Below are 20,099 nucleotides of genomic sequence, written 5' to 3'. Positions count from 1 at the left end.
GACGTCTTCTGTCCCAAGGTCCGACTGTGTCCCGGCTTCCACTATGTTAACCCAGTGTGCCGTCAGCGAGATGGACCATCGCTGCCCACAAGCACTTGTCCACATGTCCAAGGTTAGGTGGACTTTACAGGTAACTGCGTTGTTGAGAGCATGGCTAATGTTTTGGGACACGTGCTTGTGTGATGCAGGGACGGCACACCGGTAGAAATAGTGGCGGCTGGGGACCGAGTACCGAGTACCGCCATCAGGTTGCGGAATGCTTCCGTCTCCTCGAGCCTAAAAGGCAACATTTCAAGTGCAAGCAGTCATGAAATGTGAGAATTTAGTAGTGTGGCCTGTGGGGCGTTGGCTGCATATTTGCACTTGCGTTCCAAGGACTGGGGTATGGACAACTGAACGCTGCGCTGGAACAAGGACATGAACATGCTTCCTGATGCTGATACTTGAGAGTGTGCAACGACAGGTGCAGGACAGGAGGTATCTTTGCATGCACCATGGACAGGGGATGGGCTTGCATGCACAACAGCGGAATAAGCAATGGTGCCACCCGCAGACACTGTTCCTGGACCCTGGAGTTCGGCCCACAAAGTCGGGTGCTTTGCTGCCATGTGCCTGATCATGCTGGTGGTGGTCAGGCTGGTCGTTTTACCACCCCTGCTGATGCTTGCCTGGCAGGTGTTGCAAATAGCCTTTTTGGGGTTATCGGCAGAGTCTTTAAAAAACAACCAGACTTGGGAAGACCTAACAGTTGTACTGGCAACTTCCTTCGTGTTGGTGTTACGGAGAACAGTTGCCTGCCTTCTGTCTACAGCCACCACATTGCTTCTTCCTGCCTGTTGGGGTGCTCTGCCTCCCTCCCCCTGTGTGCTGCTGTCCTCACTCTGCATGACCTCCTGCCAGGTTGGATCAGTTACTATATCATCCACCACCTCGTCTTCCACTTCCACACCCTGGGCCTCCTCCTGACTTTCTGGCAATTGTGACTAATCGTTGCCCACCTCTTGTGACACTTTCCCACCGTTGCCTTTGTGTGACCGTGGCTGCTCAAATATTTGGGCATCGCTACACGCGATCTCCTCTTGCCCCGCCTCAAGTTAACCGGGCGAGAGGCCCGAATCTATAAATGGAAAAGTGAACAGCTCTTCAGAGTGTCCAAGTGTGGGATCAGTTGTCTCTGGGTACTCGGCATGGTGGAAGGAAGGAGGATCAGGATGAGGAATATGCGGTCCAGACTCACGGCTACTGAGACTTGACCGTGTGGAAGACAGGGTGGTGGTGGTGTTGGCTAAGTGACTGGAAGCATTATCCGCTATCCAACCAAAAACCTTTTGACACTGCTCTGAGTTCAATGGTGTGCTGCGGTCCCCTAGAAATCGGGACAGGAAGGTCAGGCGAGAAGATGTGGGTGTTTGTTGTGGCACAATTTCGGCTTGCCAACGGCCTTGTCCTCGGCCTCTGCATGCACCATTACTATCATGTGCAGTTCCCCTTCCCTTGTCACGTGCCTTGCCCATTTTAAATGGAGGACAGTATCTTGCACCTTCACTAAAAATGACTGAGTTTGGAGCGAATTTATATGCGATCCGTGTGACGGAGAAATCAAAGTTTTAAAAACCTTGCCTGTAGGTAAGTAGTTTGACCAGCAAACTGCAGTGAATTGCTTCACTGACACACTGAAAGAAATTTTTAATGGAGGCCAGAAATGGCAGTATTTTCTGACAACATATATGTGAGCCGTGTGATGGAGAAAACACAGTTTTACATACCTGGCCTGTAGGTAACTGTTTTGAACAGCAAACCAGTATCAAAAACTTTGCTGACACACTGAATAAAAAATTTAATGGAGGCCAGATATGGCAGTATTTTCTGACAACGTATATGTGAGCCGTGTGACCGAGAAAACACAGTTTTAAATACCTGGCCTCTAGGTAACTATTTTGAACAGCAATCTGGTGTCGATTGCTTCACTGACACACTGAAAAGTTTTTTTAATAAAGGCCAGAAATGTCAGTATTTTCTGAAAACATATATGTAATCCGTGTGATGGAGAAAACACAGTTTTAAATACCTGGTCTGTAGGTAACTGTTTTGAAGAGCAAACCAGTGTAAAAAACTTTGCTGACACACTGAATACATTTTTTAATGGAGGCCAGAAATGGCAGTATTTTCTGAAAACGTATATGTGAACCGTGTGACGGAGAAAACACAGTTTTAAATACCTGGCCTGTAGGTAATTATTTTGAACAGCAAATCAGTGTCAAAAACTTTGCTGACACACTGAAAAAAAATTTAATTTATGCCAGAAATGGCAGTATTTTCTGAAAACGTATATGTGATCCATGTGACAGAGAAAACACAGTTTTAAACAGATGGATTTTTAGCGCTGTAATATGGAAAGGACCTGGCTGTATTCTGCAGTGCCCACAAGCAAATGGTGCAGAAAAAACGTGTTCTCTGGATTACTTTTTAAGCAAATAATGAGGATTAATATGCAAAAAAATTATTCCTGGCCCCTGACACCTGGGCCTATTTCCAGAAATATCTAACAGCAGCAGCCGACAGAACTGTATTGGAGCCTCTTGTGCTATATGCACTGCAGTCTGCTATATCCACCGCCTGCCTATACACCCTGCCTGCCTGATATCTCTGCATATGGATTAGTCCTCAGAAAGACTGTTTGTTAAGATATGTTGGATATGTGTAATGTACGGTTTTTCTCCCTACACTACCTAATACACGATCAAATCTCTCCCTGACACAGCAGAAGCTCTCCCTACACTGTCAGATCCGGAGTGACTGTGACGAGCATGGCAGCGCCAGGTCTGATATAGACCTAATGACGCTGTGCGGCCAACCAATCACTGGAATGCCCACAACCAACATGGCTACGGCATTACAGTGCATGGCAGGCAATCCCTGCATGTTCATTGGCTCTCTAAAGAGTGCCAAACATGCAGGGAGGGGACCCAAGTTCCCGCCCGAGCAACCCAGAAATACTCGCCGAGCTCCAAGCTTGTCGAGCACCATGATGTACCGAGTAGTGGCGAGCACGTTTGCTTATCACTAGCAACGAATCAAAGTCAACAATTACTGGACAACCCCTTTAAATGGTCTGTTTGGAATTTTACAATCAAAGACCTATTTTTGTGATAGAACATCAATGTCTGATTTATTGTGCCAGTGGCCAAATTAACAAAATTTGGGGAAAATTTGTCACAAATTGATTTGCTTAATTGTAATGCCAACTAAATACAATGCAGCAAGCATAATACCTCCTAGCAGCACCAAATGTGACAGTTATTTAGTAGTTAGTGGAGTTAATAAAATCAATTCATATAAATAAAAGACTCTTACAGGGGCTCTTCAGCACTGTTCCATGAAAGGCCTATTTTTCGATAAGTCATGAATGTCCTCTCAGATTTTTAGTGCCAATTTTGTGTATGTCAATTTTGGTAATACATTCAAAGTTTACATTACAATAACTTTTTGGTTATTACATTGTTTTTCATAAAAATAGACAAAAATGCAAACATACTCAGGATTTGCTCTAAGATTACAATATATAATATTAAAAATAAAGAGCTACACACAAAAACCTTATCTCTGGTCATTTCCTGTTTTGGTATATTACTTTCCATATGCAGTAATAAGATAGAAATACAGTATTACTTGTATAACTCAGATTTTCTTCAACTAAAAAAGTACTGATTATGATAAAATATGTGTTCTATTCTCCTTGCTGTTCCCTTTTTTTCATATTGTAGCACATTCTTAAAAGAATAAATAAAGCAAAAGGACATGTCACTCCTGTACTTTTCCTATAACCTTGTGGCCTCCATCATCTCAGGTGCAGATGTTTCATTCCATGCTTCATTTAGTACAAATGTCTCTGGGTCATAGTATACAACCCAATGAGAGTAAACCTTTGTAATAAAACATGACTCTCATTATTTCGAGCAAGTAACCCTTGTGTATTTATGATTTTGAATTGATGAATTATTTCTATTTTTTTATAAATAAAAAAATACAAATTAATTTAACATACAATATTGTCTACATTGTTTTTTAGGTGGAGAATCTGTAGCAAATTCAGTGGCTATGAGAATTGTGATGGGAAGCTGGTGGCTCTTCACACTTATCGTGTGTTCTTCTTATACAGCAAATCTAGCAGCATTCTTAACTGTGTCAAGAATGGACAACCCTATAAGGTACAATTGATGTCACCAAATTTGCTTTATAGTCATCAATTTGTATTGCCATAAAATCCAATTATGCATGAATATGTAGGATATGCAGATTTTCTATTTATCTCTTACCATCAAAAATCAAACTTAACTCACATTGGCTGATTTTTCAAACATTTTCTATGGCTTGTCCAGTTTATTCTATTTTACTGAAAGCGAAAGGTGAAAGTGGGTTCTTAGCCTCATCCATTCATTTTGTGTATTAAAATGACATATACTGTGTAAGGCTCTGTTCAGGTGGACATCATTGCTTTCATTTGTAATGTCTCCAGAGCATAAGCAAAAACAGTAAAATGTACCTGTATTTTTAAACAAAACCTATAAAAAAATCATCCCCAATAACAACCAAATATGCTTTTGGTGCACATATCAGTCTGATACAGGTTCATCTAACTAAACTAGAATATCATCAAAAAGTTAATTTATTTCAGTTCTTCAATACAAAAAGGTAAACATATGTAATATATAAAGCTGAATGTGTGTGTGTGGGTGTGTGTGTATGTATGTATGTAAGTATGTGTGTGTAATGCACACGCCCGAGCTGAGCGGCGTGTGCGTGTGATTAAACTGGACCGTGCCGGAGAGTGAATGCCTGGAGGGGCGTAACTAGATATTCACCCGATCCGACCAGGGTCGCACGACGGCATACGACGCCAGTGCACCAAGGAGGAACCGAGCAGAGGGACCAGGTGCTACTCCAGGACAGACCCCGGACACGGCTGTTGACCCAAACAGGGGAATACAGGAACAGACAGGTTAGGCTGGCACACAGACTGGTGGGTATAGGCAGGCACGACTGGAATGCAGGCAGGCGGGTATGCAGGCAGGGGGGTACAGGCAAGCACGGCTTGAGTGCAGACAGGGAGGCACTAGCAGGTTGGAACACAGGCAGGATAGGACCCAGTACACACTGGGACTCAGGAACAGAACCACAGAAATGGCGGACAAACACAGCAGAGTGAGGCCGCCCAGAGAGGTTAGCGAGAGCAGGGCAAGACGAGACCGCCTAGAGCGGTGAGCGAGAGTAGAGCAGGACGAGGCCGCCTGGAGCGGTGAGCAAGAGTAGAGCAGGACGAGGCCATCTGGAGCGGTGAGCAAGAGTAGAGCAGGACGAGGCCGCCTGGAGCGGTGAACAAGAGTAGAGCAGGACAAGGCCATCTGGAGGAGTGAGCAAAGGGTCAGAGCTGAGCGAGACTGCCGGAGCAGAGAGCATGGAGTCAGAGCAGAGCGAGACTGCCGGGGCAGTGAGCAAAGGAGTCAGAGCGGAGCGAGACTGCCGGAGCAGTGAGCAAAGGGTCAGAGCGGAGCGAGACTGCCGGAGCAGTGAGCAAAGGGTCAGAGCGGAGCGAGACTGCCGGAGCAGTGAGCAAAGGGTCACAGCGGAGCGAGACTGCCGGAGCAGTGAGCAAAGGGTCAGAGCGAAGTGAGACTGCCGGAGCAGTGAGCAAAGGGTCAGAGCGGAGCGAGACTGCCGGAGCAGTGAGCAAAGGGTCAAAGCGGAGAGAGACTGCCGGAGCAGTGAGCAAAGGGTCAGAGTGGAGCGAGACTGCCGGAGCAGTGAGCAAAGGGTCAGAGCAGAGCGAGACTGCCGGAGCAGTGAGCAAAGGGTCAGAGCGGAGCGAGACTGCCGGAGCAGTGAGCAAAGGGTCAGAGCGGAGCAAGACTGCCAGAGCAGAGAGGAAAGGGTCAGAGCGCAGCAAGACTGCCGGAGCAGTGAGCAAAGGGTCAGAGCGGAGCAAGACTGCCGGAGCAGTGAGCATAGGGTCAGAGTGGAGCAAGACTGCCGGAGCAGTGAGCAAAGGGTCAGAGTGGAGCAAGACTGCCGGAGCAGTGAGCAAAGGGTCAGAGCAGGCCAGAACCGCCGGAGTGGTGAGCAAAGGCAGAGCAGGCCAGAACCGCCGGAGCAGTGAGCAATGCAGAGCAGGCTAGAACCGCCGGAGCGGTGAGCAAGGCAGAGCAGGCTAGAACCGCTGGAGCGGTGAGCAAGGCAGAGCTGGGGGGACAGGGCTCTGTTCACACGGAACAGACAGGAAGGGAAAGGCAGAACCCGATACCCACAGGGTACTTGCAGTGAAGTAGCGAGTGGACCACAAACTCACAAACGGAAGTACAGTGACAGCGAGCAGGAGTTAGGTACGAGTTCAGACTCTGCAGAAAAAGGAAAGGTAAAGACACAGGAAACAGGCTAGAAGAGTATACAGACAAGAACAGACACAGTAGCAAGATACAGGAGCGGGTCTAGGTATGCAGCCCCTAGAAGGCGGGAGGAACAGGCTACGAGCGTGTTCAGACAGGACAGGCAAGATACAGGAGCGGGTCTAGGTATGCGGCCCCTAGAAGGCGGAACGAACAGGCAAGGAGCGTGTTCAGACAGGCCTGGAAATACAGCCTCCAGGAAGGGCAGGCAAGCAAACACAGAAGGGGACCTGGCACATTCAGAGTGAGAGAGCACACTGAATGAAACACAATGCTCAGGCAGGGATTCATTGGAGCAGCTGGGTGGTTAAATACCAGGTGACAAACAGCAATAGGCTGAGGACGCACAAGGGGTGTGCCCGCAGCAGGTACAAGAAACAGGAAGTGATCGGGCGCCGCCGTTAAGCAGTAGACAAAGTGGCAAGCAGACAGCATGGAGGGAAGCCAGGCTAGCAGACTGGACTGGAGATAAAGTGTGCGCCCTTGCACAGTGGGAGATGGACCACTATGCAAGGACTCCACCAGGTATGTTACAGTACCCCCCCTTACGCCCCCTCTTCTTCAGGCCTTCCAGAATGTTCCGCAGGGAATTCGAGAGCCAATCCTTCACTTCAAGGAGATCACTACCACTGTCCACCGGAAAAACTGGTCTCCTCTGGGTAGCTAGGATGCTACCTCCTATCCAGCCATCCTCAGCAACAGACGAAACGGGTGGAGTACCAGGAACAGCACACAAGGAAGTCTCTCTCCACTTATTATCAGGTAGCACCCCAGAGGGTTCAGGAGACAGCTGGAAGCCCTCCGCCGGGTTGGAGGGGTGCAGAGACTCGGGAGTAACCTCTGCTTCGGGGTACATCTTGTCAAGCTCAAAGGATGAGATGGGCGAGGTAACAGGTACCGAGTATAGGAGAGCCTCTGTCCATTCGCTATCAGGTAGCACCCCGAAGGGTTCCGGAGACAACTGGAGGTCCTCCGCCTGATCGGAGGGGTGTAGAGACTCGGGGATAACCTCTGCTTCGGAGTACACTAGGTCGGACTCACTGGAAGAAGCGGTCGAGGTATCAGGTACCGAGTATAGGAGAGTCTCTGTCCATTCGCTATCAGGTAGCACCCCGAAGGGTTCAGGAGACAACTGGAGGTCCTCTGCCTGGTCGGAGGGGTGTAGAGACTCGGGGATAACCTCTGCTTCGGAGTACACTAGGTCGGACTCACTGGACGAAGCGGCCGAGGTATCAGGTACAGAGTATAGGGAAGACTCTGTCCATTCGCTACCAGGTAGCACCCCGAATGGTTCTGGAGACAACTGGAGGTCCTCCACCTTGTCGGAGGAGTGTAGAGACTCGGGGGTAACTACCGCTTTAAGGTACCCATTGTCAAGCTCACAGGACGGAGCGGACGAAGTATCGGGTACCGAGTATAGGGAAGTCTCTCACCATTTGTCATCAGGTGGTATCCCGGAGGATTCAGGAGGCAACAGGGGGTCCTCCGCCAGGTAGCAGAGATGCATAGACTATGAGGTAATCACTGCTTCAGAGTACCCTTGGACAAGCTCACCGGTTAAAGTGGGTGAAGCATCAGATACCGTGTGCAGGAAGTCCTCCTGTGTGGATTCTGGGTAGGCAGTAGTCTCTTCGGGCAGGAGAACTGGTGCGCTACCCACGCACATTACCCGTCGGGGCTGCTCCGGGATACCAGGAAATGAAACTTCAGCAGGAACTTCAAGGTTGGAATCAGGATGTCTTTGGGAGAACAGACACTGGCGTGACGGCTTGCCTCTACGCCTAGCACGTCTGGACTGCCTCTTGAGGTCGTGAGAAGTATTCCGGAGCGCGTAGTCATCCTGTGTGGATTCTGGGTGGGCAGTAGTCTCTTCGGGCAGGAGGACTAGTGCGCTACCCACACACATTACCCGTCGGGGCTGCTCCGGGATATTGGGAAGTGAAGCTTCAGCAGGGGCTTCAGGGTTAGGGTCCTCGAAGACCATACGAAAGGCCACCAGGAAGGCCTGCAGGTCAAGGACGACAGGATCCCCTGCTTCCCATAGGGGGGTGACCCATTTCAAGGCATCACCCGCTAGGTAGTCAATCATAAAGGCCACTTTAGCCCAATCGGAAGGAAAATAGAGAGGGTAGGCCTTGAAGTGTAGCATGCATTGCTCCACAAATGCACAACTTTGTTTTGGATCCCCAAAGTACCGTGGCGGATCCGCAGGAGCGAGTGCTGATAGATCCATCTGGACGTTTGCGTACTTCACCTGGAACTCAGCTAAAGGAATTTTTTTTTTTTTTAAATTTATTTATTTTTAATGCAGGTATTCGCTGGAAAACGTCTCAGAGAGCGAAGGCCGTGGGGCTCAAAGGGAACCATGGCTTGAGCATGCTGTAATGCACACGCCCGGGCTAAGCGGCGTGTGCGTGTGATTCCACTGGACCATGCCGGAGAGTGAATGCCTGGAGGGGCGTAACTAGGTATTCACCCGATCTGACCAGGGTCGCACGACGGCATACGACGCCAGTGCACCAAGGAGGAACTGAGCAGAGGGAACAGGTGCTACTCCAGGACAGACCCCGTACACGGCTGTTGACCCACACAGGGGAATACAGGAACAGACAGGTTGGGCTGGCACACAGACTGGTGGGTATAGGCAGGCACGACTGGAATGCAGGCAGGCGGGTGTGCAGGAAGGGGGGTACAGGCAAGCACGGCTAGAGTGCAGACAGAGAGGCACTAGCAGGTTGAAACACAGGCGGGATAGGACCCAGTACACACTGGGACTTAGGAACAGAACCACAGATGTGGCGGACAAACACAGCAGAGTGAGGCCGCCCAGAGTGGTGAGCGAGAGCAGGGCAAGACGAGACCGCCTAGAGCGGTCAGCGAGAGTAGAGCAGGACGAGGCCGCCTGGAGCGGTGAGCAAGAGTAGAGCAGGACAAGGCCGCCTGGAGCGGTGAGCAAGAGTAGAGCAGGACAAGGCCGCCTGGAGCGGTGAGCAAAGGGTCAGAGCTGAGCGAGACTGCCGGAGCAGTGAGCAAGGAGTCAGAGCAGAGCGAGACTGCCGGGGCAGGGAGCAAAGGAGTCAGAGTGGAGCGAGACTGCCGGAGCAGTGAGCAAAGGGTCAGAGCAGAGCGAGACTGCCGGAGCAGTGAGCAAAGGGTCAGAGCGGAGCGAGACTGCTGGAGTAGTGAGCAAAGGGTCAGAGCGGAGCGAGACTGCCGGAGCAGTGAGCAAAGGGTCAGAGCGCAGCGATACTGCCGGAGCAGTGAGCAAAGGGTCAGAGCGGAGCGATACTGCTGTAGCAGTGAGCAAAGGGTCAGAGCGTAGCGAGAATGCCGGAGCAGTGAGAAAAGGGTCAGAGCGGAGCAAGACTGCCGGAGCAGTGAGCAAAGGGTCAGAGCAGGCCAGAATCGCCGGAGCGGTGAGCAAAGGCAGAGCAGGCTAGAACCGCTGGAGCGGTGAGCAATGCAGAGCAGGCTAGAACCGCCGGAGCGGTGAGCAAAGCAGTGCAGGCTAGAACCGCTGGAGCGGTGAGCAAGGCAGAGCAGGGGGGACAGGGCTCTGTTCACACGGAACAGACAGGAAGGGAAAGGCAGAACCAGATATCCACAGGGTACTTGCAGTGAAGTAGCGAGTGGACCACAAACTCACAAACGGAAGTACAGTGACAACGAGCAGGAGTTAGGTACGAGTTCAGAATCTGCAGAAAAAGGAAAGGTAAAGACACAGGAAACAGGCTAGAAGAGTATACAGACAAGAACAGACTCAGTAGCAAGATACAGGAGCGGGTCTAGGTATGCAGCCCCTAGAAGGCGGGAGGAACAGGCTACGAGCGTGTTCAGACAGGACAGACAAGATACAGGAGCGGGTCTAGGTTTGCGGCCCCTAGAAGGCAGAACGAACAGGCAAGGAGCGTGTTCAGACAGGCCTGGAAATATAGCCTCCAGGAAGGGCAAGCAAGCAAACACAGAAGGGGACCTGGCACATTCAGAGTGAGAGAGCACACTGAATGAAACACAGTGCTCAGGCAGGGATTCATTGGAGCAGCTGGGTTAAATACCAGGTGACAGACAGCAATAGGCTGAGGACGCACAAGGGGTGTACAAGAAACAGGAAGTAATCGGGCGCCACCCTTAAGCAGCAGACACAGAGGCAAGCAGACAGCATGGAGGGAAGCCAGGCTAGCAGACTGGACTGGAGATCAAGTGCGCGCCCTTGCACAGTTGGAGATGGACCACGACGCAAGGACGCCACCAGGTATGTTACAGTGTGTATGTATGTATGTGTGTATGTCCGGGATTAGCATCTGCACCTTTGCAGCTACAGCCACAAAATTTTGCACAATCACACGTCTGGACGCCGAGAGCATCATAGGCTATGTTGTGAGGTGAAATTTTAACCCCACGCATTCCATTTCACCAAACAATTTTGCCCCTATCTACATAATGGGGAAAAAGTGAAAAGAAAAGTGTTGGAGGCAAATTGACAGCTGCCACATGTGAACAAGGGAGAATTAAAAAATGAGAGTGATGGCGCCAAAGAAAATATACCGTACAGTTGCTAAGGTGGGGCCCCGACATGGGATACTCATACACACCACACAGGGGGATATGAACACACACACAAAATGCACCACACACTACCACGTGCTTGAACACATATACCACCCTCAGCACACACAAAACTCATCTCACAAAGATTTATCAGGCTTCCAATAGCAACCAATCACAGCTCAGCTTCTATTTTGCTACAGTTAATTAATCTGAGCTGTGATTGGTTAATATAGGCAACAAAGGACAACATCAGTATAACAAACCTTGTGTAAGGTAATAAGATGTCAGTTAGGGTGTGTTGGTGGAAAGGTTGATGTCAGTCACATTACTTCTATGTGAGAGGATATAGAAACTGCCAGTTACAGACTATTTTTACCACAATAATGCCTCATAAGAAAAGGAATTTCATGGCACGAATGTCAGCTGATGCGATAAGAAAAGCTGCATTACGGGCCAATGAAAAATGGAAAGACCGAGAAACAAGGCTGACACACATGAGAACAGCAGCTGCATCCTCAAAAGCCAATGAACTTTCTGAGCAGAGGGAAGTGAGGCTTGCAGACAAGAGAACAAGAGCTGCTTCCTCAAAGGCCAATGAACTTTCTGAGGAGAGGGAAGTGAGGCTTGCAGACTTGAAAACAAGAGCTGCTTCTTCAAGAGCGAATGAACTTTTTGATGAGAGGGAAGCGAGGCTTGCAGACATGAAAACAAGAGCTGCTTCCTCAAGAGCCAATGAACTTTCTGATGAGAGGGAAGCGAGGCTTGCAGACATGAAAACAAGAGCTGCTTCCTCAAAAGCTAATGAACTTTCTGAGGAGAGGGAAGTGAGGCTTGCAGACATGAAAATTAGAGCTGCTTCCTCAAGAGCCAATGAACTTTCGGAGGAGAGGGAAGCAAGGCTTGCAGATATGAAAACAAGAGCTGCTTCCTCAAGGGCCAATGAACTTTCCGAGGAGAGGGAAGCGAGGCTTGCAGACAAGAGAACAAGAACTGCTTCCTCAAGAGCCAATGAACTTTCTATCTATTTGTTTTGTGGTTTTTGCGTGGAGAATAAATTTTTGTTAACACATTCTCTTTTGATAACAGCAGTTATTAACCCGGGCGAAGCCGGGTAGTACAGCTAGTCTAATATATAAAGCTGAATGTGTGTGTATGTATCTATGTATGTGTGTTTGTCCGGGATTGGCATCTGCACCGTCGCAGCTACAGCCACAAAATTTTGAACAGTCACACGTCTGGACCCTGAGAGCATCATAGGCTATGTTGTGAGGTGAAATTTTAACCCCACACATTCCAATTCACCAAACAATTTTGCCCCTATCAACATAATCGGGAAAAAGTGAAAGGGAAAGTGTTGGAGGCAAATTGACAGCTGCCACATGTGAACAAGGGAGAATTAAAGAATGAGAGCGATGGCGCCAAAGAGAATATACCGCAGTTGCTAAGGTGGGGCCCCGACATGGGATACTCATACTCACCACACACGGGGATATGAACACACACACAAAATGCGCCACACACTACCACGTGCATGAACACATATACCACCCTCAGCACACACAAAACTCATCTCACAAAGATTTATCAGGCTGCCGATAGCAACCAATCACAGCTCAGCATCTATTTTGCTACAGTCAATTACTCTGAGCTGTGATTGGTTAATATAGGCAACAAAGGACATTCTCAGTATAACAAAGCTTGTGTAAGGAAATAAGATGTCAGTTAGGGTGTGTTGGTGGAAAGGCTGATGTCAGTCACATTACTTCTATGTGAGAGGATATAGAAACTGCCAGTTACAGACTATTTTTACCACAATAATGCCTCATAAGTAAAGGAATTTCATGGCACGAATGTCAGCTGATGCGAAAAGAAAAGCTGCATTACGGGCCAATGAAAAATGTGAAGACTGTGAAACAAGGCTGACACACATGAGAACAGCAGCTGCTTCCTCAAGAGCCAATGAACTTTCTGAGCAGAGGGAAGCGAGGCTTGCAGACAAGAGAACAAGAGCTGCTTCCTCAAGGGCCAATTAACTTTCTGAGGAGAGGGAAGCGAGACTTGCAGACATGAAAACAAGAGCTGCTTCCTCAAGAGCCAATGAACTTTTTGAGGAGAGGTAAGCGAGGCTTGCAGACCTGAAAACAAGAGCTGCTTCCTCAAGAGCCAATGAACTTTCGGAGGAGAGGGAAGCAAGGCTTGCAGATATGAAAACAAGAGCTGCTTCCTCAAGGGCCAATGATCTTTCTGAGGAGAGGGAAGCGAGGCTTTCAGACAAGAGAACAAGAACTGCTTCCTCAAGAGCCAATGAACTTTCTATCTATTTGTTTTGTGGTTTTTGTGTGGAGAATAAATTTTTGTTAACACATTCTCTTTTGATAACAGCAATTATTAACCCGGGCGAAGCCGGGTAGTACAGCTAGTCTAATATATAAAGCTGAATGTGTGTGTGTATGTATCTATGTATGTGTGTTTGTCCGGGATTGGCATCTGCACCGTCGCAGCTACAGCCACAAAATTTTGAACAATCACACGTCTGGACCCCGAGAGCATCATAGGCTATGTTGTGAGGTGAAATTTTAACCCCGCACATTCCAATTCACCAAACAATTTTGCCCCTCTCAACATAGACGGGAAAAAGTGAAAGGAAATGTGTTGGAGGCAAATTGACAGCTGCCACATGTGAACAAGGGAGAATTAAAGAATGAGAGCGATGGCGCCAAAGAGAATATACCGTACAGTTGCTAAGGTGGGGCCCCGACATGGGATACTCATACTCACCACACACGGGGATATGAACACACACACAAAATGCGCCACACACTACCACGTGCATGAACACATATACCACCCTCAGCACACACAAAACTCATCTCACAAAGATTTATCAGGCTGCCGATAGCAACCAATCACAGCTCAGCATCTATTTTGCTACAGTTAATTACTCTGAGCTGTGATTGGTTAATATAGGCAACAAAGGACATTCTCAGTATAACAAATCTTGTGTAAGGAAATAAGATGTCAGTTAGGGTGTGTTGGTGGAAAGGCTGATGTCAGTCACATTACTTCTATGTGAGAGGATATAGAAACTGCCAGTTACAGACTATTTTTACCACAATAATGCCTCTTAAGTAAAGGAATTTCATGGCACGAATGTCAGCTGATGCGAAAAGAAAAGCTGCATTACGGGCCAATGAAAAATGTGAAGACTGTGAAACAAGGCTGACACACATGAGAACAGCAGCTGCTTCCTCAAGAGCCAATGAACTTTCTGAGCAGAGGAAAGTGAGGCTTGCAGACAAGAGAACAAGAGCTGCTTCCTCAAGGGCCAATTAACTTTCTGAGGAGAGGGAAGCGAGACTTGCAGACATGAAAACAAGAGCTGCTTCCTCAAGAGCCAATGAACTTTTTGAGGAGAGGTAAGCGAGGCTTGCAGACCTGAAAACAATAGCTGCTTCCTCAAGAGCCAATGAACTTTTGGAGGAGAGGGAAGCAAGGCTTGCAGATATGAAAACAAGAGCTGCTTCCTCAAGGGCCAATGAACTTTCTGAGGAGAGGGAAGCGAGGCTTGCAGACAAGAGAACGAGAACTGCTTCTTCAAGAGCCAATGAACTTTTTATCTATTTGTTTTGTGGTTTTTGTGTGGAGAATAAATTTTTGTTAACACATTCTATTTTGCTAACAGCATTTATTAACCCGGGCGAAGCCGGGTAGTACAGTTAGTATTACATAGAGTCATTACAGAGTGATCTATTTCAAGTGTTTATTTCTGCTAATGTTGGTGATTGTGGCTTACAGCCAATGAAAACACAAAAGACATTATCTCAGTAAATTAGAATACTTTATAACAACAGCTTGAAAAATGTTTTTAAAATCCGAAATGTTGGCTTACTGAAATGTATGTTCAGTAAATGTACTCAATACTTGGCCAGGGCTCCTTTTGCATCAATTACTGCATCAAAGCGGCGTGGCATGGAGGTGATCAGATTGTGGCACTGCTGATGTGTTATGGAAGCCCAGGTTGCTTTGATAGCAGCATTCAGCTCGTCTGCCTTGTTGGGTCTGGTGTCTCTCATCTTCCTCTTGACAATTCTCTATGGGGTTAAGGAAAGGCGAGTTTGCTGGTCAATCAAGCACAGTGATACTGTTGTTTTTAAACCAGGTATTGGTACTTTTGGCAATGTGGACAGGTGCCAAGTCCTGCTGGAGAATGAAATTTCCATATCCAAAAAGCTTGTCGGCAGAGGGAAGCATGAAGTGCTCTAAAATTTCCTGTTAGAAGGTTGCGCTGACTTTGGTCTTGATAAAACACAGTGGACCTACACCAGCAGATGACATGGCTCACAAAACCATAACTGATTGTGGAAACTTAACACTACACCCCAAGCAGCTTGGATTATGTGCCTCTTCACTCTTCCTCCAGACTCTGGGACCTTGATTTCTAAATGAAAATTCGAACTCTGAGACCTTGTGGAGTGTGTCAATGACTGACTTCTGGACATCTGTCAAGTCAGCAGCCTTCCCCATGATTGTGGAGCCTACTGAAACAGACTAAGGGACCTTTTTAAACGCTTAGCAAGCCTTTGTAGGTGTTTTTTGTTAATTATTTTTATTTACTGAGATAATGACTTTTCTGTTTTCATTGACTGTAAGCCATAGTCATCAACATTAACAGAAATAAACACTGGAAATAGATCACTCTGTTTGTAATGACTCTATATAATATATGAGTTTTACTTTTTTGTATTGAAGAACTGAAATAAATTAACTTTTTGATGATATTCTAATTTAGTGAGATGCATCTGTATGTCCAGGACTGTCCAAAGTCTCCTGTCCTGTAGCTTGCCATTCACTCTTGAAGGCTAGGGCCACAAAACCATATTTTCTCTCATCCGAGACAATCAGTCTGATTATGCTAATAACACTTTGATCACAGTTTGATTAGAGTGTGATAATAGTGTGATCCGATTTTCTTGGAAGAGGGGAAGTCTGAAAATAAATTTCTCCATCTTCTCCATTCTGCCAGTCCATGAAAATTGGATGAACAAGTTATACAGAAAGAAAACACCTAGTTATTGGAACAATGGCGTATTTTTGGGCATCATTTTTGAATAAAACGATTTTCAGATTGCCAAGTTAGCATAATATCTATCAAATGAGATCAAGTTGTCTGAAAGTACGCAAGCCATTTAAAGCATAATTTACGCTTCTGAATAGAGTTGGGCAAATTAATTTGAGTGTAATTAAATTCTTCTTGAATATTACAAAAATACTTGGTTTTTTTTATGCGGATTTCTTGTAACTTGTTCTGCACAAATTCAGCAAGATGGAGGCAGGCTGACGTAGAAAACCAGCTAAAAGTTGAAAAAAAAAGAACGAAAAAATACACTACTACTCACCTCAATGCCTCCTGACCACATCTGCTGCATGCTGTTCCATATAGCTCTTTGCTGCAACGGTATTTCCTATTGCTATTGCAAAACCCAGGAAGTCTTCATGATAGGCGGTTTTTCAGGATATGTGCTGACATCAGGATGTTCACTGCAATCTCACAACTTCTGCTGTGACAAGTCTTGAGATGTCTCTGAGCATGAGCAGGGAAATCATGGGCCTAGTTGTGGCCAGAAGTCCCATTCTAGAGTGAAGATGTCTGGGGTTTCAACATGGGGTCATGGTAAGAAGCGTCAATGGGGACCTGCAGGGGACAGTGATTAGTGATGTGAGTATTGGCTGCTTTTTTCTCTTTTCTACATTTTATGTTTATTATGCCTTGGGGTCTTCTCCAGATCCAACAGCATAATAAGAGGCATTCAATTCACAGAGAATAAATATGCTGTAAATAGAAAATCTAGGTAAAATCAGGGGATTTTGCAAATTCATATCTCATTAGATTCACTTATAAAAAACCTGATACTATACAACAATTGCTCTAATATAAACATGTTTCAAATATTCAATATTGATAACAAATATATGAAAATAAAACTAGATTTGGAAGAATTTCACCACATCTAGTGTGTAGCGCTTCAAGATCACCTTAGTATTATGGGTGGTAAATATTCGCTATTCATAAAATTCTTAGTATTCTCTTGTCCTGTCTAAATCCCCCCTCAGAAAAGATTTCATTTGACCATGATGTCAGTGCTGATCTTGTGGTTCATAATGGTTACTTCTATTAGATCTATAAGTATCGCAAAAACCATCTACATAACTGGATAGAAAAAATACCCAACCTAATTTCTCAGTGTTAGTGTTGCTTTGAAGTACTGGATATGCAATCTATAACATTTCAGCCTTCTAAGTAAGCATCGCTGAAATACATGAGAAAGTCTGAAGAACAATGCTTTGGACTAGAGATGTTTGGCATAATTCAAATTTGTCTGTTCACACAGATTTTTCTGGGAAATTTGATTTACAGATAAGCTATTCTTTGCTAATTTAATGTCCCTTAATATTCTTTGGAGTCTTATTAGACAACAGAGCAAAATAAATGTAAGATGTAAAAAATTAAAAAATATGTTTTCTTCCCTCATCACTCACATCTTCGGCCCCTCCACTTCAGACTGTCACCTGTCCTGTCCTCACAGCATCTTCAGCTTACTGCTGCTCTTGCTGAAATCCCCAGGAGGGTTCTGTGCATGTGTGCACAAGGTCATTGCGTATGCCACAACGCCTTGACACTGTAACCATGAAAAGTATTTTCCCGGACTTCATGAAAGTCCCGATCCAGGTCAGTGTGGGAGGTAAAGGAATTTCAGTACAACAATCTGAAGATGTGGCAAGGGCTGGAGAGATGAGTGATATGGTGAGCATGAGTGTTTCTATTTTATTTTTTAACATTTTGACGGCTGTTAATAAATTAGAAAAATGGCGGATGGTGGCTGAATCGGCAAAGAATCCACATTTTGGTGGATGCTGGTTTTTTGTAAAGTTTGAGTATTATCCAATTCCATTCGAATTTATTCGCTCATCTCAACTTTGGACACTTAACTTTCATACTAGTGTATTATCATAATGTATTATGTATATGTATGGTACTAATACACAATCTCCATAAAATATAATTCAATGGTAAGAAAAAAGAAGCTTTTTGTCAGAGTGACTTCATAACATATAAAAATAGAGTTTGATATAACACTAGATAAAACCTGTGTACTGAAGCAAATAATAGGAATAGGATGAAAATAAAGAATGTTCTGCTTCCGACTTCATTGTCCCTCTTTGGACATTACCTTCTGTAAAGCACCTGTGTGCTCCCTGCAATTACACTGAAAAAAATGAGAGGCCAATATAAAGATATCTTTGTGGAAGAGCCTGTTGAGTGCTGGTATTTGACGATAATAGCAACAAAAGATGCATTAACACCAAACAAGATCCAATCGTATTGCATTTTTTACATTCTCACAGTTTTTATTACAATACATTTTTGATTATAAAAAGGTTTTGACAATGGATAATAGGCCTGTAGTACATTATCTTTCTTTTCCCTTTTTTACACAAAAAAAAAAAATGTCTTTTGTGATACTGCATGCCATAGCTAGAATTAAATAGAACAAACAGCTTACCGGTAAAAACAGTTCCTTAGAATCAAGCTTGGCTGATAGCATGCTACGCGATATAACTTGAATAACATGGTGATAAAACAGCCTTACAATTGGAATCCAAGCAACACTGTTTTTCTGTCAGAAAGCAATCTATCTATGATTGGAGAGGCGAGAGTCTGGAGACTGAAAAATCAGATATCCCACAGGGCTAACTTGCGTACAGCTTTAACACTACTGCTGTGCCTGAGCTACAGGTACGGCAATGCTGTCTGGAAGCAATGTGATTCCTTAGAGAAGTGTCACTTTTTGCATCATCTACTTTTACTGGCTGCTTAAAAAATGAAAAGCTATGACCTCAGATTGTGAGTTAAATGCCAGACATATGACAAAGAAAAACAGTATAATGCTTAAACAAAGCACTTCTATTTTTACAGAAAACCTCTCAGCAACATGACATACATAGAATTCGCTTTTGCTATTAATTTATAGGTTTACAATTATGTATTGAAAAGCCTTTCAGGTATTTCCATCTTGTAAATTTATGAAACATCTATAGGATATATCATGAATTAATAATAGATAAGAATCCTCCAATGGGACCTGCAAGCATCTTGAGAACTGGATCGTGACACGCCGTTGTTAATCGAGATTTCAAACCACCTTTCTAGTGAAAGCAGCACTCGATGTGGCTTTGTTCTCAGAATAGAAGCAGGTCCCATCAATGGAATATCCTTTGGATATGCCATAAAGGTATCAGATGGGAATACCCCATTCAGAGACTGGCAGTGCCAGCACAAGATTGACTAAATAGTATCTAGGCTAAGAAGACTACCAAGCTTTAAATTGTAGCTCCTTGGTCCCAATGTAAAATTTGTATCACAGCCCAACACCTACTATGTGCTACTTATAATACAGGTATCTTCTTGTGTTGTCATGGGGCTTTTGAGTCTCACCTGAATGCAATTGTTTGGTCTGCACCTATTGAAATCTTTATTTACCTTTTTTAAGAAAGAATTAAATATTATTTAAAAGGCATTTCAAATTGCAATCAGTGCAATTGTCATGTTAATATTATATTCTATTTTTCAATTTTAAAGGGAATCTGTAAGTAGGATCAACCCTCCTAAGCCACCTATATGGGCATGCAGGTTACAGAAAGCTGAATAAAATAATATAGCATTAAACTGCATAGGCTAGTAAATACAAAAAGCCAGGCAAGCAAAGAGAACATACAAAATTATACATAAAAAAGATTTTTATTGAAAATAAAGCATATATATAACACTACAAAAGTTTAAAAATTGTTCCTCAAATTGTGAGAAGCACCTAAAATAGACCTGCTGATATCAGCATAAGCCTTATCAACATACACACGTGGTCAAAGTTGTTGATACCCCTTGTTTAATGAAAGAAAAACCCACAATGGTCACAGAAATAACTTGAATCTGTCAAAAGTAATAATAATATAAAAATCTATGAAAATGAACAAATGAAAGTCAGTCATTGCTTTTCAACCCTGCTTCCACAGAATTTTTAAAAAATTAAACTCATGAAATAGGCCTGGACAGAA

The 20,099-nt window shown here is 45.2% G+C and overlaps 1 protein-coding gene across 2 annotated transcripts in view; it reads left to right on the top strand.

Moving 5' to 3' along the window:
• Positions 1–20,099, top strand: part of GRID1 (glutamate ionotropic receptor delta type subunit 1) — a 1,896,881-nt gene that overhangs the window by 1,615,727 nt on the left and 261,055 nt on the right. For both annotated transcript variants that reach the window (XM_073685862.1, XM_073685863.1), the window contains exon 12: positions 4,070–4,208. In XM_073685862.1, coding sequence (XP_073541963.1) covers positions 4,070–4,208 — 139 coding nt within the window. The remainder of the gene's footprint in view (positions 1–4,069; positions 4,209–20,099) is intronic.

Source organism: Phyllobates terribilis, unplaced genomic scaffold, assembly GCF_046119375.1.
Source record: "Phyllobates terribilis strain yellow unplaced genomic scaffold, ASM4611937v1 Scaffold_5__5_contigs__length_657084704, whole genome shotgun sequence".
Classification (NCBI taxonomy): domain Eukaryota; kingdom Metazoa; phylum Chordata; class Amphibia; order Anura; family Dendrobatidae; genus Phyllobates; species Phyllobates terribilis.
Note: the sequence above shows the minus strand (reverse complement) of the source record. Positions and strands in the feature narration are given on the sequence as shown.